The following is a 22,247-nucleotide window of genomic DNA, read 5'->3' on the forward strand; positions in this document are numbered from 1 at the left end:
ACTTTGAACTCAAACCCTTGTCTGTTGTCTGTCACGCATAGGTGTTAAATATTGGCATGTGGATGGCTGCATCTGTTCATGAGTGCTGCCGACACACAGGGTGTGACGTGTGAGATTATGTTGGCAACTACAGTATAGCATAGACTTACCTTACCTGCCCCTGCATGCATCAAGTTAGTTCCGATCTTATGAATGTGGCAACAACGGCAGAAAATAATATTAAGCACATCTCCATGGAGATGACGAGAGGATATATCAGCACTTTGAACAGGACGACTGTGACTGTTGTTTGCCCAGTGCCTTGTGGGTCCAACCTCATTCTGTTCTATGCATGAATCATTCTTTTGTGAGCACTGCAGTGAATGAATAAGAGGCCAGTGCTGACAGGTGAGCACAATGTGCTTGCTCTCACTTCTAAACCCTTTTCTCTTGAATATAGCCACACAGGGGTCTGTCTGCAAAATGTCACTAGATTCTGCAACAACATAAAACAAATAAACAAGAAAAGGGAATAAAAATCCTTACCTTCGTTTTAGAGATGTATCGTGCCTTTTGAGAGGCCGTCTGGACAGAGCTTTTGAGCGGGGGAAGTCCTGCGGAGCCCTTTATCCCTTCAACTTTAGGAGGTGCTGTATTCAGGTCGGCGTCCATCGCTGCACTTCCCTTTGTCTTCCCTTGACTGCGAGAGGTCTGAGTGGAACCGTTGTCCTTCTTGAGGTACTTCTCTAAATGATCGGGCAGCTTTATCTCTGAGAAGGAGGGTAGAGGAGGAGCCGCAGCAGGGGAGGGACTCACTGCTGTGTCACCAGCTGCTGCTGTGGCTTTTCCCACACCCACATGCGGGCCCAGGCCACTGCCTCCTGTTCCCGCCTCACCTGTCACCATGCCAGTCAGAGGTGAGAGAACTATTCCCTGGTTCTCGGGGGAGGGGAGGTCCCGTCCCTGGCTGGGTGGAGGTGTGCTTTTTGAGCCGGGGGGAGTTTCCTCCTTGGACTTCCTGGAGGACCTGGGGGAGCTCATCAGGCTGGACAGGATGGACATTCGTTCTAATCGCGACTTGGGCTTAGCAGGCTCCTCTACGTGTTTCTGCTCCTTTTCCTTTCCTGCTGCCTCGTGTCCGACCAAGTTGTTTCCCTTCACCTCGTCAAAAAACTGCGTTTTGTCTTTGGTTGGAGAGGAGATGGATTTGAAAAGGATACTTTCCTCTATGCGTTTGACGATGCCTATTCCTTCCCTGTCGGCGGCCTGTTGCTTTATCATCATCCCGGGCGAAGTGGGTCTCCCACCTTTGTTCCGTTTCCTTAAACCAAAATTGAATTCCGCTAGGTCGAACGCCTTCTCAAAATGGTCCTCCTTGATGGCAGGCATGGCAAAAGGCGGAGACGGGGCCTTCTTGTGAATGTGCTTCTTTGGAGGTTGGCAGAAAGGCATGCCGCGCTCTTTGATGCTCCTGATGAAATCGCCATTGTCATCTGCCTCTAGACTTTCATCCACACTCGTCGTGACATTTGGTCTTCTTTTGCCCTCCTTCTTCTGATCGCGCCTTGGACGTTGTTCCATGTCTAGCCAGCTGGACGGAGACTTCTGCTCTAGCTTAATATTTGGGGGTGGAGATGGAGATGTCAGGGTATTAGGAGTTGTCCTTGCAGGCTTAATATTTGGGGGTGGAGATGGAGATGTCAGGGTATTAGGAGTTGTCCTTGCAGGCTTCGGCGGCTGGTTAAAGACCAGCCTGTTTTTGTCTTGGCATGTGGTGACTGTCAATGTCTGTGCCTCTTTGGGGCCGCTTTGCTGAACAATGGCCTCCTCTTTGGTTCTCTCCACTGTCTGAGCTCCAGTGTTCAAGGCTTTTGGTTTTTGCGCTGCGTCCGTTTTGTATTTTGAAAATACATCAGATGCATTTTTCTGTTTTGCACCCTTGTCCTTTAACTCGTCATCATTGGCGGAAACTGCTTTTTGTCCCCCTTTAGTGTCTGTCTTTGACATATTCTGCTGATCCTCCATTTTTATCTTGTTATATTCACACACTGCATGTTCTTCAGTGGTATTAATACTTGTAGTGACTGTGCTCTCAGTGACAACACAGTCTGGTTTTCTACCTGCCACCTTTGGAGCAGCTGTGCCGAGTGTCTCTTGTGGTTGCTCGGTGCTCTGCATGGAGTCTTTGGTCCCCGTTGGTGTATCGGTGTGTTTCTCTGACGTTGTCACCTTCTCAAGCTGACCGGTCATGAGTTTGGGCTCCAGATCCCGTTTGGAAATAAGTTGAGACTCTGTTTTCTGTATTGATGTCTCATCCACCAAACAATGTGTCGCTAAACTGTGTGCTAGAGCCTCGTCGTTAGCGCTATCCTCCTTGTGAGCTCCAGTGTTCTTGGCGTTTGCATTTTGCATTGGGTCCGTTTTGTATTTTGAAACTACATCGGATGCATTTTGTTGTTTTGCAACTTTGTCCTTGAAAACGGCTTTTGGCTGTATCCGCTGCTGATCCTCTGTCTTTCTCTTGTTATATTCCCTCTCTGCATCATCTTCAGTGGTTTTAATTGTAGTCACTGCACTTTCAGAGACAACACTTGAATTGTCTATTTTTTCTGTCACCTTTTCACCTCGATCTGTCATATTATGTTTGGGTTCGAGGTCCTTTTTGATGATAAGTTGAGACTCCGTTTTCTCCAATGATGCGTCATTCACCAAACACTTTGTTGATGACCTTTTCGCCTTCCCCTTCTGAGCGTCAGTGATTATGGCTGTTGGTTCTTGTGTTGAGTCCAATTGGTCAAACTTGCTCTCTGTTAACACTGCGTTGTTGTCCCGTTTTGTGCCGCTGCCATTAATTTCCTCCTTTTTTAATATTGGTTTTGGCTCCTGTCTAGTGTCCGTCTTCTGTTCCTCTGTCTGTGGATCATCTGTACTTTCCTTGATGGCTTCCATACATTCCTGTTTTGCATCAATCATAGTAATTGAATTTTCTGCAGGTTCAGTCTTGATCTTCTCCTCTGCTCTGTGGATTCTTTCTGGTTCTTGTTCTGATTCACCCTTTTGGCACTTGGCCTCGGTTGCATCCACTTTGAATTTCGAATCAGATGAATCTTTCTGTTTTGCACCTTTGTCTTTTACCTCCTCATCATTAGTGGAAGATACTTTTTGTTCCTGTTCAGTGTCTGTCTTTGACATCATCACCTGCTGAACCTCTGTGTTGTTTTTGTTACTTTCACTCTCTGCATCTTTTTTGGTGGTGTTAATTGTAGTGGCCGTAGTCTCAGTGTTTGTTTTTCCCGTCGTCACCATTGGATCGGTTGTGTCGAGTCTCTCTTTTGGTTGTTCTGTGCTGTGCATTGAGTCTTTGGTTGACCTAGTTACATCAGATGCATTTTTCTGCTTTGCATCGTTGTCCTTTAACTCCCCATCATTTGTGGAAGGTGCATTTGGTTCCCCTTCAGAATCTGTCTTTGACCTCATCTGCTGATCCTCCATCTTTTTCATGTTAAATTCACTCTCTGCATCTTCTGTGGTTTTCATTGATTTTTCGGCTCTGCCCGTTTCATTCCTTGTCACCTTTGGAGTAATTGTGCCGAGTATCTCTTGTGGTTGCTCTGTATTCTGCATTGAGCCTTTGGCCTCTAATGATGGATCAGTGTGTTTCTCTGACTTTGTCACCTTCTCGCCTTGAACTTTCGTGGAATTGGACTCAAGATCCTGTTTGATAATATGTTTTTTATTGTTATATTCCCTCTCTGCATCGTCAGATGAATCTTTCTGTTTTGCACCTTTGTCTTTTACCTCCTCATCATTACTGGAAGGTGCTTTTTGTTCCTGTTCAGTGTCTGTCTTTGACATCATCACCTGCTGAGCCTGAGTGTTGTTTTTGTTAATTGTAGTGACCGTAGTCTCAGTGTCTGTTTTGTTCGTCGTCACCTTTGGAGTGGTTGTGTCGAGTCTCTCTTGTGGTTGCTCTGTATTCTGCATTGAGCCTTTGGCCTCTAATGATGGATCAGTGTGTTTCTCTGACTTTGTCACCTTCTCGCCTTGAACTTTCGTGGGATTGGGCTCAAGATCCTGTTTGGTAATAAGTTGATCATCTGTCGCTTTCTTGTTATATTCCCTCTCTGCATCATCTTCTGTGGTTTTAATTGTAGTCACTGTACTCACGTTTTCATCTTGATCCGTCATACGTTTGGGTTCGAGGTCCTGTTTGATGATAAGTTGACACTCTATTTTCTCCATTGATGCGTCATTCACCAAACACTTTGCCTCCTCTTCGGTGCCCTTCCCCTTCTGAGCGTCAGTGATTATGGCTGTTGGTTCTTGTGTTGAGTCCAATTGGTCAAACTTGCTCTCTATTAACACTGCATTGTTCTCCTGTTTTGTGCCGCTGCCATTAATGTCCTCCTCTTTAAATATTGGTTTTGGCTTCTGTCTAGTGTCCGTCTTCTGTTCCTCCGTCTGTGGATCCACTCCTGGTGGTGCCCTTCCATCAATTCCTTTAAGTTTCAGCTTTGCAACCATACTCCCCCCAGAACCGTCTGTACTTTCTTTCATGGCTTCTGTGCATTCCTGTTTTCTACCAATCATAGTAATTGAAGTTTCTGAGACAACAGCTTTTTCTGCAGGTTCTGTCTCTTTCCTCTCCTCCTCTGAAGTTGCTCTGTGCATTTTCTCTGGGTCTTCTTCAGACTCACCCTTTTGGCACTTGGCCTCGGTTGCATCCACTTTGTATTTTGAATCAGATGAATCTTTCTGTTTTGCACCTTTGTCTTTTACCTCCTCATCATTAGTGGAAGGTGCTTTTTGTTCCTGTTCAGTGTCTGTATTTGACATCATCACCTGCTGAGCCTCTGTGTTTTCCTTGTTACTTTCACTCTCTGCATCTTTTTTGGTGGTGTTAATTGTAGTGACCGTAGTCTCAGTGTCTGTTTTGTTCGTCGTCACCTTTGGAGTGGTTGTGTCGAGTCTCTCTTGTGGTTGCTCTGTGTTCTGCATCGAGTCTTTGGCCTCTAATGATGGATCAGTGTGTTTCTCTGACTTTGTCACATTCTCACCTTGAACTTTCATGGGATTGGGCTCAATAAGTTGAACGTCTGTGGTTTTCTTGTTATATTCCCTCTCTGCATCATCTTCTGTGGTTTTAATTGTAGTCACTGTACTCTCAGAGAGAACACTTGCTTTTTCAATCTTTTTTGTCACCTTCTCACCTTGATCTGTCATAAGTTTGGGCTGGAGATCCTGTGTGCTAATAAGTTGCCACTGTGTTTTCTCCATTGATGTCTCATTCACCAAACACTTTGTTGATGACTTGTGTGTCTTAGCCTCCTCTTTGATGCTCTCCCCCTTCTGATCTTCAGTGATTATGGCTGTTGGTTCTTGTGTTGAGTCCAATCGTACAACGTTGCTCTCCATTAACACAGCGTTGTTGTCCTGTTCTCTATCAATCATAGTAATTGAATTTACTAAGACGACAGTTTTTTCTGCAGGTTCAGTCTTGATCTTCTCCTCCTCTGAAGTTGCTCTGTGCATTTTCTCTGGGTCTTCTTCAGACTCACCCTTTTGGCACTTGGCCTCGGTTGCATCCACTTTGTATTTCGAATCAGATGCATCTTTCTGTTTTGCACCTTTGTCTTTTACCTCCTCATCATTAGTGGAAGGTGCTTTTCGTTCCTGTTCACTTTCTGTATTTGACATCTTCATCATCACCTGCTGAGCCTCTGTGTTTTCCTTGTTACTTTCACGCTCTGCATCTTTTTTGGTGGTGTTAATTGTAGTGACCGTAGTCTCAGTGACTGTTTTGTTCGTCGTCACATTTGGAGTGGTTGTTTCGAGTCTCTCTTTTGGTTGTTCTGTGTTCTGTATCGACTTGTGTGTCTTAGCCTCCTCTTTGGTGCCCTCCCCCTTCTGAGCTTCAATGATTATGGCTGTTGGTTCTTGTGTTGAGTCCAATCGTACAACGTTGCTCTCTATTAACACGGCGTTGTTGTCCTGTTTTGTGTCTTTGCCATTCAGTTCTTCATCTGTTGTAATGGTTGGTTTTGGCTTCCGTGTAGTGTCCGTCTTCTGTTCCTTCATCTGTGGATCCTCTGCACTTTCTTTGATTACTCCCTTGCATTGATGTTTTGTATCAATCTTAGCAACTGAATTGTCTGTGACAACGACACAGATTTTGTCTGGTTCTGTCTCTATCCTCTCCTCATCCGAAGCTTCGGTGTGCACTTTCACTGGTTCTTGTTCTGACTCAGTCTGTGGGCATTTGGTGTCTGGTGGATCACAATGTTTCTGCGGTTTTATAAGCCCTTTCCTCTCTCCATCTGTAGCACTCATGGCCCCGAGGTCCTGCATGGTGCTTGTGGTGGGATCACTGTTTTCTACTGATGTCTCGTCCAGCCTTTGGTCTCGTTTTGTGTCTTTCTCTAGCGTTTGAGAGTCTCCTGCCAAATCCTGTTGGCGTGAAAGAGGCTCTTTGTCAGTCTGATTCTCACCATTCTCAGCACATTTAAGAACAATCGCAGCCTCTGTCTGCACATCCATTGCTGGTTTCCTGTGAATCTCTTCCTCTGCTCTCCTCTGTAGATCAACCTTTTTAAAAGAGTACAAGTCTATATTTGATGTGAGCTCAGTTGTTGCTGTGAGGGACTCATAATTGGGAGCGATGCTTTGCTGATTAGATAGGATATTGACAGCACAGTGGCTGTCAGGTTTACTTGCTGTATGCATTACCTCCTCAGTGGAATGTGTTATGACCAGGTCTACCGGGCATGGCTCAATAAAGCTTGTTGCCAGGATTAAGCTACTTCGCTCCTGCTGTAAATCTGGCATGGCTTTATTTACTGTATTTATTTCTTCAGTTGCAGGACTGGTGATGTCCTTCACTAAACCGTTTGTGTCTGTAAGTGACGTTGCGTTTGTCTCGACATCGCTGCACCCAGACTTCATGGATTTTATTTGCGTTTCTTCCACCAAGGAACTATCTACGAGTACTAAGTACTGCATGAAGTTAGATTCCGTCTTATCCACTGGGTCTTCTTCGTCAGGCACCAATGCTGCTGTGTCACTAGTTGTCACTACATTGGAGACATGATCAGCCTCCTCAAGCAGAGATTCCTGCTTTGTCGTCAGTGTTATCGTGTAATTCCTCGCACTGGACTCTTTTCTGGGATTCCCCTTAGCAGGGCTGGGCTGACGTCGCATGGGAAGTTTGCTCACTGGAGACGAGCAGTCACCTGGATCCTTCGCGGCAACCTTTGAGGTGTGTTTATTGGTGGTGTACGGGGCGTCCCGCTGCTTCTTGAACCTCAGTGAGGCGGGCTGCTCTGCTCTGGCGGGCGGTGGAGAGAGACAGGCGGATGTGTCCGTCTCATCGTGGCTGCTGCTTCTTCTGGAGAGCTGTTTGGGCAGCACCTTATTTCCTGTTGGCAACAGAGGGACACAATTCAATACAACAACCAAAATGATTTCAGATTAACATGGCGTTCAATATATGCACTGGTTCTCAACGTGGGGTCCCCCAGGGGTGCTTGAGGGGGGATCCCCGGCTATACGTAAACGTATAAACGATTGATATTTACATTAGTAACCAAATGGACCTTTATGGGATTGTAACTCTCACAGTGTGGAGATTCAACCAAATTGCACACTCTCAAACTTAATCCATTTTGAGCGGGAACCCCTTTTGGTGGTTACATACATTATGTTATAATTTAGGTATTGAAAAATAGCCGATCTACAAGCTCATAGCGCGCCACCGAGTGGCGCGCTATGAACTTGTAGGTCTGCTATTTTTGAAAAATCGTTAAAATGTGCCTCAAATCTTTCCGAAAATTGTCATTATTTAGAAGACTTTTTTTTTCCTGAATGGGTTAAACTAACAAGGAGGATAGACTGGGGTCCCAAAGATTACGAAATATATGTAAAATGGGTCTGTGTCTGAGCCTAATGCTTATCAATGCAATGCTTACATTGAAATGAAAACGATTTCAATGTTACAATTTACAAATCACTGCAATGAATCACAGCTAACCCTAACACAATGAATGAACTACACTAGCTTTATACTTTTCTATTGAATAACGACAAAATCAACCAACTCCCAAAGATAAAGATGACAGAATGGAAACTCTACAATGGGATATAACCAAACGAGCTGCTCTGATGACAATAAAGTGAGGGCCGACTCAAGTGTCTGTTTCCATTTAACTCCCAGTTAAGCTTTGTGTAACACACACCTGCGTGAAACATGAAACAAAACGAAGGGGGGGGGGGGTGCCTGTTGGCTCATCTAGTTAGCAGTGCACTGCGGCCATATCGTTGCTGTCAGGAACAAACCTTGTATCGTTATCACATTAATGCATTCCAGTGTCGTGCAAAAGATAGCAAAAATACAAGCATGTAGGTGTATCTGCTTTTTATGCCGTTTTCGATTTGAAGTGAAAGTGGTTATACGTGCGTCTGTTGGTTTTATGAATATTGAAACATATTAAAAAGAGCTTGTGACCAAATGAAAACGACATTGGATCCATTTGAACACGGGTACCTTTTCACCATTTCCTGAGAAGTAACTAGTATTTTGGAGATACAAGGTGTCCGGCCGTCAGCAACGATATGCTCCTAGTGAGCAGCCAATAGCAGCATGGCTCCACTTCGTGGCCAGTCTATGACGCCAGTCGTCTACGGCAGGTGTTCCCAAACCTTTTTGGACCAGGTACCCCTTTTGGGGTAGATATTTTTCCAGGTACCCCCTCATCCTCGCAACACGGATAACAATATATTTACAACCACAAGCAGTGTTTCCTGCAGGAAAAAGCTTTGGCATGGTGCTGGGCACAGGCCGCAATTTTGATTAATTAATTAATTTGATTCATTAATTAATAAGATTAATACATTAAGATTAATTTGTATTATTGCTCTTGTATTGCTATTGGAGACACTGGGGGGACACTGGGGGACACTGGGCAGGCACTGAGGAGGCACTGGGGAGACACTGGGGAGGCACTCAGGGGCACACTGGGGAGGCACTGGGAAGGCACTCGGGGGGCACACTGGGGAGGCATTGGGGAGGCACTCGGGGGGACACTGGGGAGGCACTCGGGGGGACACTGTCTAAATGTATACGTCTAAATGTATACGTCTAAATGTATACGTTTAAATGTAGACGTCTAAATGTAGACGTCTAAATGTAGACTTCTAAATGTATACAGACGTCTAAATGTAGACGTCTAAATGTAGACGTCTAAATGTGTACGTCTAAATGTAGACGTCTAAATGTAGACGTCTAAATGTGTACGTCTTCTCTTATGGGGGTCCCTGGCATATCTTTTCAAATGGGGGTCCACAGGCTAAGTAGTGTCAATTTGGGGGTCCTTGACATGAAAAAGTTTGGGAACCACTGCTTTAAACACTTTATGAACATGAACAAAATAGATGGGTCCCCCCTGGAACTCCCTCAGGTACCCCTGGGGGTCCCCGGACCCCACTTTGGGAACCACTGGTCTAGGGGGTTCTCAACGCTTTTGGCTGGGGACCCCCGGAAATGCTTTGGCCGTGTCTCGCGCCCCGCCCCCCCTCCCCACCACCAATACAAACTGACTGCATGCAAAAATAACCTTAATAATAGAGAAAATATATCATAAACTAGATAAAGTGCCCCTCGAGGCACAGGACTCCACCAGGGCAGGTCAGGTTGTGGCCTCCTGGTGGTGCTATAATAGGCCAATGTGAAAAGGGTGTCATTTCTTCTTACGCCTTGAATGGCAATTATTGATTTGAGGCATTTTGTTCCAAAAATGTGTTTTGCAAAAATCCACCTGTCGGTGGCGCTACAACAGGCCAATGTGAAAAGGGTGGGATGTATTCCTCAGCCTAGTAGGAAAGTCAGTGAAAGATTTCACGTAAATTGCACGCTGCGTTCATGATTTGAGGCTTTTTGTTCAAAACGGGCCAATCCTGCGAACTTTGAAAGCCAATGTTAGCCAATTAGGATGAAATATGAAATATCGGACAGATCCGTCTTGAACACATGACTATAGAGTGTAAAAATTTGCGGAATGTTTGGACAGAATCTGGAGTTGCAATATCAAAACATTCGTTTTACAAAAGTCAGCCTCCTGGTGGCGCTATAACAGGCCGTTCTGGAAAATTTGGGGCAGAGGTTCATGTCTGCGTGCAAAATTTGGCACCGACCAGGTTAACACGGACGGAGTGCAAAACATACTCTCTCCCCATGCCTTCGGCCTGGTGGAGACAACGAATACTGAAACCAGATATAATCATGAAAACTCTTAATTTTCCATTTCCCGGCCATTCAGTTGCAAACAATAAAATAAAATAAAAGTAAAATTATAATTTGGGGACCCCCCAAAATAATTTGGCGACCCCCTGAGGGGTCGCGACCCACGGGTTGAAAACCCCTGGTCTATGACAGTGGTTCATATCAAGGACCATTCTTTATTCTGCATTTGAGCCACGGACCACCATTTGATGAGATTCAGCCTGAGAGAATATTCGTTGTTTGTTTGTTGATTTTATGAAATGAAACCAAATGGACCCTTATGGCTCCATTTGGTTTCATTTAATGTTCTCAAGAGTTGAATTTCTGTTAAACATCTGTATTACTTAATTTACAAGAAGTCTACACAATTAGAGAATGTAGAATAATTGTTATTTTCGATCAACATTTGCCTGTTATCTCTCCTACCAAGAGTTAAATATCTAATAAGGGTCCATTTGGTTACTCTACATAATTTAGCTGGGGACCAACTGGAACCACCTCAAGGACCTGTGGTGGTCCCCGGACCATTGGTTGAAAACCACTGGTCTATGACATTTCTATGACATATAATTCCATATTAAGCACAGTTTCAGCCCAATTCAACCGCATTTACAGCACCATTTCGGTGCTGTAAATGCTAATAAGTGTAAGTGATGGAAGTGTCAACTAGCTTTATATTCCCATATTAATCATTGCTATAGAGCGTCGCAGTCCCGTGGACAAAGCCAACTCAAGTCGTGACAAATCATGACAATAAACACAATATTTTGGACCAATTAAACAAATAATTGCAAAGAAGAAAAACAACACAAAAAGTGTTGTAACCTGCCGTTTTTTTCCTTCTTTCTAATTCTGTGTTCTGTGTTTGTTGTCATGATTTGTCACAACTCGAGTTGGCTTTGTACGAGGCTTAAAAAGGTCTTTAAATAAATACTTTTTGAAAAGTCTATGAGGAAAATGAACGGGGAATCATTTCCTGGGCCCTGGTAGGGGGCGGGACTGCGACACTCTATAGAGTGTTAATAGTAACACAAGGGTGTCCCCGTCTCTTTAGCTCTTTAGCGAACGAAAAAATACATTTTCAGGACAGGATACCAATCTCATCCAATCAGGAAGGAGAACCCATACTGGAAACAAGATAAAATAAGTGAAATCGGAAGTGAAAAACAATGAGCAGATAAAATTGGAACGGAAACATTATAAAATTGAAGCTGATAAATGGGCTCTCTCTCCCTATTGGATGACATTGGTGACCCACATGATGGTGTATTTTTCATTTACTAAAAAGAGCTGGAGAGACAGGGCAATGATTAATACATTTTGTACACATATTTGTACAAAACAAAATCACTTATAGCACTTTTAAATATTTCAAAAAGTATAGAATATTATGTGAATAAATTGTTGTTAGCCTAGTGAGCCTCGTTTATCGGTCCAGCTCTGGACAGACACAAAGACAGGCAGATAAAAAGACCCCCTTTTCAAGACCAATACAACACATGATTAAAGGATAATTATGCTCTCTTTACCTTTATCTGGGCTTTCGTGGTCAGAAGGTGCAATTTCATTCGTAGGCCTCTCCCCAGAACTGGCGATTTCCGGCTGTTCTGTGCTGGTCGTCACTGATGGCATACTGGCAGGGCTGGCTTCTGCCACACTGACTTTGTTGCTTTTACTGTCTGTGCCACTGTGTTGAGTTTTTACACTGTCCTTGCTGGTAGGAGACGAAGAGTGGTCAGCCGATGTCCTGGGTAACCGGCTCTTTGGTATCAAGGACACATTGCTCTCTAAATGACCCTGTTTTTTGACCTCATGGTTGTCTTTGTCATTCAGATTAGTACTAACACTTTTGTCCCCGTGGCTTTTCCCCAGTCCATTAATGAGCTTCACGGAGCCATTATCCTCAGCCGTTTTCCCCATGGTGGTCTTCAACACCGCCCTTGATGACACTTTGGTGGGGGAGATTTCCCTCGTCGCTGCTTTCCCCCCCTGGCCCTCCTCAAAACTAGGCTTCTTGACGACTTTGACCGGAGAAGCTGTCCGTTTCAATGACACCTCTTTGGGTTTGATTTGCTTCAGAGCTTTGGAGCCGACCACTGTCCCCGAGACGTCGGCCACCGGCGATTTATCTGCAGTCACTTGGGACTTCACTTCGGCATCCGACGTCGACATCTTAGGGATTCTAGACCGCGGGCCGGTGATGCCTGAAGGTCCGACGACGGTTGCTGCAACAGCCTGGTCTTTTGAAGAAGGCGACGCGTCGTTAGGTTCCCGCCGGGGTGAAGCATCGCCGGAAGTGACCGCTTTTGCGCCGTCTTCAGATCCCTTCCCTTTTGCCGGGAAAATTTTGGCCCTGATTCCAGTCACAGAGAGGCTCTTTGCACTCCCTGCCGTGGCTGAGCCACTCTCCGCTTTAACCCGCTGCGTAGGAGCCGTGGGTTGGACCATCCTCTGACCTCTCGACCCCGGTCCGCCAGCTTGTGGCTTTGGTTTGTGAGCGGGCATGTTCGAGCTTGAGGAGGTGGTGTCATCAAGGTCAGACGCCTCCACGTCTGTCTTCAGTAAAAGTTCCACAGCTAAAGCCACGTGACCGCTTGCGTCTGCCTCTGTTGTTTTGATCGTCTCATGGCTTGCTTCCTTGAGCTCTGTGCTGATGCCGTCGATACTTTGTGGTCTGAGGGGAGACAGAGAGACAAGGGCAGGGAAGAAAAGTAATTAACTTTGAGGACAAGATGGTATGACAGTTATTTAATGGTTGCAAAACACATAATCATAACACTCATTATAATCTAACCACATCAACCACCGACCTTTCAGTAGTGCATACCTGACATAAAACAAAACCCATTCTTATCATACTTAAAGTAACAATGGCTACCCACTTCAGCAGATACGGCGATAATAAATAAAGAAAGGCAATTTAAACACAGACAAGGGTTCAAAACAGTGTCCAAAGAGGAAATGTAAACTCCAGAACATTCTTACGATTAGTGTCAAGGACAACACCTTCAAATGTTTGACCAAAGTGATTTACAAAAAAAAATGTTCAAGCTGGCTAAACTATGCAGACCATTGCCCTGTCGTAGTTAATGGGCTGTAAATCACTACTGTATTCTGTGAAATTCCAAGCATTTCCCAGGTTACTCCAGGGTCCAGGGTTATCTCAAAGCATTCCAATACAAAAGTGTACGTACAGTGTGGCTGGCAAAGGCTTATTTACTGTATTCAACATAATTATATTGTATTTATAAAACTATGAATTCACCACATCTTATCCACTATTCATCGGTCAAGGTACAGTAAATATGATACATTGTACTAATTGTAGTACATGTGCATGTCATCTTTAATAATGCAATAAATCCCCACAAGGGATGTTAAGTCTTACCTATGGTGCAAACAGAAGTCATTGTTACTACTGCACAATTAAACGTACAGTAGCGCTATATGAATATTTCAATAACACGATGAACAAAGCACTGCTTCCATTGTTCTGATATAATACAAAAGGGCATGGGAACGCAGAGCTCAGGTTGCACTGAATCCTTCTCTTCTCTCTCTCTCTCTATCTCTCTCTCTCTCTCTCTCACACACACACAAACACTCACACACTCACTCTCCTCCTCAGGATAAAAGTCCTCACAGAGAAGGAAAGAAGATAAATAATGCTACCCACGGTTTCACTTCTGTTGTGGGGAAACTCTTTGAAGTTGACCCCGTTCCGTCCTCGTCCTGCTGCTGACCACGTCCTGCCTCCCCGTTCCCGTCCACAAACACCCTCTTGGCAAACACCTTCTCTGTTTGAGTAACTTTTACACTCCTGCGCGGCGTTGTTGCACCCGTTCCTTCAGCACCGAGGTCGTCCTGCAGCGGGCCCTCCTCTGCGTCAGTGCCAAGACCGGACTCTGCTGCTGACGACGGGGCAAAGTTTGTTTGGAACTCCCCCGAGGTCGCTGTCGTGGAGACGCTGCCTGACTCCCAGTCACTGAACACCGCTATCTCAGAGGGGGTATGTGGGCCGTCTGCAGCTCCCTGAGTAACTGAGTCCTCGTCAGGAATCACTGTGGCAGGCACGGCCAGCACAGGAGGCGAGCCCGGTGTCAAGCCCTCCTCCCTCTCTCTCACTCTACCCCTGGCTTCCTCCCCCTCCCCCTCCTCCTCTCCCAGGTGTGTTTCCACCCTTATGGCTTTGTGGAGTTTTATGCGAGAGGCACTGCTGGGCTCTCCCTCTCCCCGAGCTGAAGGGCTCTGCACGATGGGAATGGAGTCGGACGACGCACGAGAACGGGAGCCTAGAGTGAGTCCGGCATGCGCGGTGCGGTTTTCACCGACTCTGAATTTCAAGGAGGTCTTTTTGGTCTCACAGCGTATGGAAGTGAGGCTGGGTGACTTTGGGGCATCGGACGTTGTGGGTTTGGGGATTTCAAACGGCCGCGGGGCGACGTGGGCGCCCGAAGCCTCCTGGCCATCCCAGGACCCCTCCTCTTTGCTCACCGGGATGGCCTCTCCCAGAGCGACGCCCCGCAGCCTCCTGCTCACCTCCTCCACCACGGCATCCGCAAAGCCCAGCTCTGAGCTCACGTCGGATTTCGTCAACGACGAGGGCAGAAGATCGAGCTGGGTGGGAGTCACATTCTCAGAGTTCCTCTCCCCATCGGCGCACATGATGTGCAGCTCCCTCACGCTGCCTCGGCCGCTGCTGTCGCTGTCTGCAAACGGGAGCTCTCCCTCCTCCGCCAGCAGAGAGGCCATGCTCGAAGAACTGAGGCCGTAACTGCCGCCATTTGCCTCGTTTGACTCGGGCACCTCGTTCTCTCTTCGGGTAGGAGTAGGTGTCTTCAGCCCGTCTTCCTCTGAGGGCTGGGGACTCGTGCCCGGGCATAGGGGGGAGGCCCGGGCGCTGCCGTCTGACTGGGATGCATCGTGAAGGGAATCCACGTTTTGCTTGCTCTGGCTCCGCTTTCTCTTGGAGTTGAAGAAGCTGCTGATTCGATCCAACACTCCTCCACCTCTCCTCTCATCAAAGCTCTGTGTGAGAGAGAGAGAGAGAGAGAGAGAGAGAGAGGGGAAGAGAGAGAGAGTTAAATATTCAGGTGGGGAACGTTGGTGACACACCTGTTGTTTTTGGCCCTGAACGTGGATGCCGTAAGCTGTGCTATTTAACAATAATATTATATTGAGAAAGATGTCACTGTAGAGATCAACTCTTTGTCACACACAAGATTCAGTAAATTGCTAAGTCTTTACATGAAGTCAAGCACACATCAAGCCGACTCCCCGGTACAAAAACAACCCTGAGGAAAATGATCAGACAGGAGCACCAATGATGGTGTCTAGGGGGGATGTAAAATGATCAGACAGGAGCACCAATGACGGTGTCTCGGGGGGATGTAAAATGATCAGACGGGAGCACCAATGACGGTGTCTAGGGGGGATGTAAAATGATCAGACAGGAGCACCAATGACGGTGTCTCGGGGGGATGTAAAATGATCAGACGGGAGCACCAATGACGGTGTCTAGGGGGGATGTAAAATGATCAGACAGGAGCACCAATGACGGTGTCTAGGGGGGATGTAAAATGATCAGACAGGAGCACCAATGACGGTGTCTAGGGGGGATGTAAAATGATCAGACGGGAGCACCAATGACGGTGTCTAGGGGGGATGTAAAATGATCAGACAGGAGCACCAATGACGGTGTCTAGGGGGGATGTAAAATGATCAGACGGGAGCACCAATGACGGTGTCTAGGGGGGATGTAAAATGATCAGACGGGAGCACCAATGACGGTGTCTAGGGGGGATGTAAAATGTCACTGATACCTCAAGAGTCAAACAGGCATTCAGTCACACCAACAGAACACAATCTAGACCATTAAGAAAGATATTTGTCTAAGGAGGAAAACAGAAAGTAGTCCTTTGTTCTGAAGTGACGTGGTTCGTTAAATAATGGTTTCAAAAATCACACCCGTGTGAAGTGAGGGGCGCTTTACCAACATCACATATGACATATGGCATCAATGTAGCATCACATAATAGCAGTTTATAAGAATCGTGGTCCCTTATTGGCCGAGGTTTTCCTCTGACATGCATTAATGCCGATTTGCTCGGTGACAGACAAAACAAACATTAAACTCTGTTCATTGTTAATGGCATTTAATGTCTGTGTTGGAGACCAAACAAACATTAAAACGATTTTAATGTTTGTCGTTTGTCTAGACAAGACAAACATTAAACCTGTGTATGGGAGGGGCTAGTGCCCCTCAAAAACAAAGAAAAAATCACACCCGTGTGAACTGAGTGGTGCAACCCCCCCCCCCCCTCTCTCTCATTAGCAGGCAACTGCAGCACTCTCTCCGTTTCTGGCACAACAGCGCCCCTACTGGTACTCATTCTCGTGCTCGTTAACGTCACAGAGACACAGACACACATAGATAGGCGGACACGGACATTGCTGGTTGTAGGAGTGGTTGCACCACTCAAAAAGAGAAACAGTAGCACTGTATGCTGACATAGCAAGTTGAGGTTTTGTATTTACAAACCAATCTAACTATTGTAAAAAAGGACGTTTCACGACATGAATCGTCGTTAAATGTCACATGTATGTCACATGATACATTTTCTAGCATAGGTCACCTGATGGTATCAGTCACACAGTCTCGAGACGTTAGAGAGGCTTACAATTACAGACAGTGGACACAGCCAGCCAACACTGCCTCTCCTAACACTGAGGTGGAAAAACACCTGCAGTTTGCATGTTAGAATTTCCATAAAATCCTGTCTTTCTGTCCTCACAATGTACCGAACACAAGTCTGAAGCAAATGGCACAGGACACCACCATGTATTAATAAACACAAGACGCTATACATACCATTTTAAATTGACGCAATTACACCTGTTGCCATGGAGTGTAATCCAAGTGTATCCACTATCCGCAGACCGTGAGAATGGCAGGCGAAACAAGTTAATGGTTATCGGCTTCGGATTGCCCCTTAGACTAGCGTAAACGTCATGCAGCTCATAAATTTAAGAATGTGAAAACCCAGTGTCCAGCTTACATATTAAACCAATTAATAGCCAAGTGGAACTTCTCTCACACAATAACGTGTGGAAATATCTTCAGTCTACCTGTGTGCGTCTATGGCGTGAACGTGTGTGTGTGTGTGTGTGTGTGTGTGTGTGTGTGTGTGTGTGTGTGTGTGTGTGTGTGTGTGTGTGTGTGTGTGTGTGTGTGTGGGCATGCCTGCATTTACATCACAGCTACAGTGAGGGGAATATTGTGAAAGAGCTGCACTATGCTAAACAAACCACATGAAAGAAACGCATGGGCGTGGATGAACATGCCATGCCTCACCCTTTCTCATAATAATAAATGACAGCATGAGAGCAAGTCCAGACCACGCATTACCTACTAAAATCAGGATAAAATAAATCTCTCGTTTAAATTCAGCACTATACAGGAAACAGTCTCTTACTAGTCAATATAGATGAGGAGCTATTTATTTAAAAAAAAAAATATATATATATATATATATATAGTATATAAATAGTACACACACCCTATATCTAGATTTGATACAGTTTTGTTTTTATATTTTAGTCCAACTGCAATCTGTGGAAAAGTCCTCCCCCTCTTCAACACCTGTGAACTTTGTGATGTGACAAATAAAGTTGAAGTGGTACGGTATATAACAAAGGAGAGATACAGGCGAGAGTCAGAGTCAAGCGCCAAACCAAAGTAGATAAGCAAATACAAATCAAATAAAAGATTACATTTAAGATACACACAATAGACATCTGCCCTGAGTCTCTGAATGAATATCACAGGTACAATCTATCGATAAACATGTTTATCATAAACATCCACCAGTGAGATAAGATACCAGTGAGATAGTTAAATAACACCTGTACCCAGACTGAAAACCAGTTTTCCTGCAAACATTGATGTCTGTGCCTACAGGTAATTCTTCTGTCATGAAACATTGTTCACACTGCTCCCCTTCGGGTTCTCAGCGGTCAGAATACGTTATTACTGAGCAAACATTCAAACAACAGGTCGTGGCCAGCCCTTCCAGTTCATCTCTAAACAGATCAAACAACTGAACACAATAACGGCCGGCGCCCAACTCAGTATGGTTGTTTTAACTAGGCTTACTAGGTTAGCCCATTCAAAGGTGGCAGATTCTGGAGCAGTGTTACCAGAAGCGACCTATTTTTATATATTTTTTAAAACATTTTAACAACACAAATCTGGTAAGGGGGTCCTTGAAAATGTTTGAGAAGTTACTGATTTAAACAACACACCCATTGCTTTACAAACAAGGCCAGAAAAGCGCAACCATCAATTACAAATATTTCACAAGCAACTTTACAGAAAAACAAGCCCAATCTCTCAAGCAGACATGGCAACACGACTTGGTTCTCTTGATCAGAATCATGCATACAGTGTGATATTTATTTATTTTGTTTAGCATTTGGTGTCAGCATGTTGGCACCCTGGAAATACTGTGTTCTTTAAATTGTGTCTGCATAATCCCATAAGGGATGGCCTGTGAAAAGCAGCCAGACAAAAATAAAATCATTCAATCATTCATTCATTCATTCATGCTGACATGCACACAGACACAGATATAGATATTCTATAAGGTAGATGATGTATCATACTTTCAATACATTTTTTTTAAATTCATTTAGACTTCCTGTGTGTGAGAACAAACTGATAACTGTAAGAGCCATTACTGATTATCCTTTGATGACGTCCCTGCAGGGCTCGGTCGGGGCCAGCCAAGGTATTTAACCAGGTTCCTAATCAAGCGCAGGTGTTGACTGTGTATGTTTGACTGTTTGTCTTGTATTATTTTATGTATAATTATACAATATATATATATTATGTATAATAGCTGCAGAGAATAAACCATTTTGTTAAACTCAACGGACACGTTTTGAACATCAGTTTGTACTATGAGCACACGTCTGAACTTAGGCCGTAGGCAACCAGTAGTGCCATTAGTATAGGACCTTGGGCACTACAAGCGGATAAATACAAATCCATACATGTGTGTCACAATAATTATCAAACAGTGCTTCTTCTGTGTGCACTGCATACACATACAGTAGCGCTCCATCTTGTGCCACCCTTATCCCTTATCCCTAAACCTATTTGCCATTTTTTACTATTTTGAAAATCATTTTAAAATAGTTCAACTAGCTGATCTACATCTACACGGTGGGAGCTTGTAGATCAGCAATTTGAACTATTTTTTTATAAGATATATATAGTAAAAAATGGCAAATAAGGGTTAAGCCGTTAAGGGGTGGCACAAGATATAGCCCATAATGTATTTATGGTCACCTATTGTCCATGTGTTTGTTCTGTACAGTAGTTATTCAGCGCTGACATTGTTGAGTATGGGAGGAGACGCAGTGCTGTAGTTCACTTCCTTATCGGGCAGCTGTTTAGTTCATTCTCTAATCTCAGGTAGGGGTATTAAAACAAACACACATACTGTACACGAACGCACATAAATTGCACACTCGTAAAGCACGCACGCGTGCAGTAACTGAGAGACCAATCAGCGGTTACTATTTTAATACGTTAACCCCACACACACACACACACACACGTTAAATTCCTGATATTTCACATGTTGAATAAGTGAAGTGCCTCCAATCCTCCTGTCTCTGACACTATTAATTAACTACAGTATAGCAGGACAGCTGGTTTGACAAGTACGAAAACCACAGAGATAATTTGATTCTATATAATTATCTCCTTTTATCGCTCAAACCCTTTCATTTTAAGTTATAAAATATGTTTTCATTTTATTTTACTTGTAGCTTATTGTGAAATATTACTCCTATAGGCTATATTACATAATTGTTTAGTAGATACATTCACAGTGTCAATGTCATATTTAGCGGGCAGCGGTGGCCGAACGGTTTGCGGAGCGGTCTTGATATCGGAAGGTCGCTAGTTCGTATCCCCGGACCGACAGGTTAAAATTACGACCGCTGAAGTGCCCTTGGACAAGGCACTGAACCCCTACCATGAAATGTCCTATGAGCAGGGCCTGGCTGTAAACAAGTTATTGAGCTTAGTCCAGTTACCCTGGGTAAACATAGTACCTTTCCTTTCATTTCCTTTCATGCTGTTTGTGTTTATTACATTTCCATCCAAGGAGGAAGGAAGTAGCAATAAATAGTGTTGCACTCTAGTGTCCTCTGATGGATGGACACTGCACTACAACAACAGGCAACATAGCCTACAGAAAACACACTTTAAATTAACTGACCATGGCAGATTTATGAGTGTGAGAAATATGTCATGAGCTTTAGGTATCTGGCTGAAATGTGAAAGATTTATATTTGAAAACATGGCTATGAATTCAGTTAAAAGTATTTCCATTTGTCATAGAATCCCATGTTAGCAACTTTTAACATTATTTTACCGTAGGCCTATATTTTAATTCGGGAGGGGAGGCAATGAGCCTGCATGGGTGTCCTGCTGCAAGCTTTTAACATAGTGGGGAAATACACTTTCACATGACATTTTATGGATTTCAATTCTGAAGTGCCAATTACTCTGAGTTCATTATCTTGTATTGCCTGTCGTGTTTCTTTTATGTTGTACTGTGTATATGGACCCGAGTCTGCTAATACAGTTTGAATTATTAACAGAGTAATAATTATATTGTAGGTATATTGAAAGGTCATTTTAGTTTTTATTGTCATGGTACAGCATTTAAATGTGCTTCATAAATAAATTGCCTTCACTAGACTTGAATTATGCGTTATATTTGTCGTGGGAATTGTGAATCATGATGTACTAGGAACATGCGTTTAAAGCTAAAGTTACTCTCATGGTGAACAAGTACAATATTTCTGTTAGACAGACAGACAGACAAGAGATCATAAAAAGTGGTTTGGGGGTAGCAAACTACAGGGATTAGGGCAATTGCACTCTACACATGTTTTAACAGTTATACTAACAGTTATAATAATAATTTTAAAACACTCCCCTGAAAAAAATATGTTTTAAGACTATGCTGGAGATGGAGATGATGAATACTGATAATATTAAATTACAGAAATGAATATATTGCTCATTGAGATTGTGCAGGCAAAGTAATCCAAACATTAAGGTATTCTAGTGTACGAATATCCTTGAGTAGGAGTATTCTTACTGCATATTATTATATTATTATGTAATTTGGAAACAAGAGTGCCCTTGAAAAAACAAATAATAATAATATATCAGGAAATAAGTCATGAACAAGGAAACATACTTGACTTTTAAGCCTTTGCTGCAATGAATGCAGAGGAGTTCAAGTTACCTTGAATAACCTGGAGGGCGAGGTGGGGCTGTGCATCTGAGCCATGTCGAAGCTGGTCACGGAGAGGGTCTCGGCGTCCGATGTAACCGTCCTGTAACTGCACTCCGTGGACACACTGAGTGTGTCGTAGCTCCTGGGCAGAGACACAGAGAGAGACAGAGAGAGTTACACAGTGACAGGATGAGGGGGTGGGGTGGAAGGGAAAGGGAAAGGGGGCTTTTTACATCCCGCTGCGCTCAACAACAGCTTTTGTTGTCCCTATAGGCTCCAACTGTAGAGTTAATGTTACAGGATATCAAAACCTCTCTCACGAGACCGTATAATTGAGCTGTTTGACATACCGGTAAGCGAGTCTATTACTTTGGACAGTAGACATCGGTGGTTCTCAAACTTCTTGATTTCAATGTGCTGTTTTTCATAACTCTGAGAGTGTACAAATGGAACCAAAATGGGCCCGGTGCATTTGGCTCCATTTGTACACTCTCAGAGATGCAGTCATTTAAAGGGTCCATTTTTGAAGCCCCTCAAGGGACACTCAAGGTTCCTGAACCTGGAACAGTGGAACATACTGTACACAAGGTACATTGTGTATGTGTTGTCTTTTACTGCATGTTGCTCCCGTATACTGTGAGCACACGCAACAACCCAAACAAACAGTAGCC

The 22,247-nt window shown here is 44.3% G+C and overlaps 1 protein-coding gene across 1 annotated transcript in view; it reads right to left on the minus strand.

The window, feature by feature from the left end:
* The window catches only part of crybg1a (crystallin beta-gamma domain containing 1a), a 68,281-nt gene that overhangs the window by 20,856 nt on the left and 25,178 nt on the right, over positions 1 to 22,247 (minus strand). The window contains exons 2-5 of the mRNA XM_080784287.1: positions 21,586 to 21,718; positions 13,929 to 15,280; positions 11,782 to 12,926; positions 526 to 7,394 (exon numbers count right to left, since the gene is read on the minus strand). Of these exons, the coding sequence (XP_080640413.1) occupies positions 526 to 7,394; positions 11,782 to 12,926; positions 13,929 to 15,280; positions 21,586 to 21,718 (9,499 nt within the window). The remainder of the gene's footprint in view (positions 1 to 525; positions 7,395 to 11,781; positions 12,927 to 13,928; positions 15,281 to 21,585; positions 21,719 to 22,247) is intronic.

The sequence above is a fragment of the Protomyctophum bolini genome, assembly GCF_963924005.1.
Source record: "Protomyctophum bolini genome assembly, chromosome: 15".
In the NCBI taxonomy this organism is placed as follows: Eukaryota; Metazoa; Chordata; class Actinopteri; order Myctophiformes; family Myctophidae; genus Protomyctophum; species Protomyctophum bolini.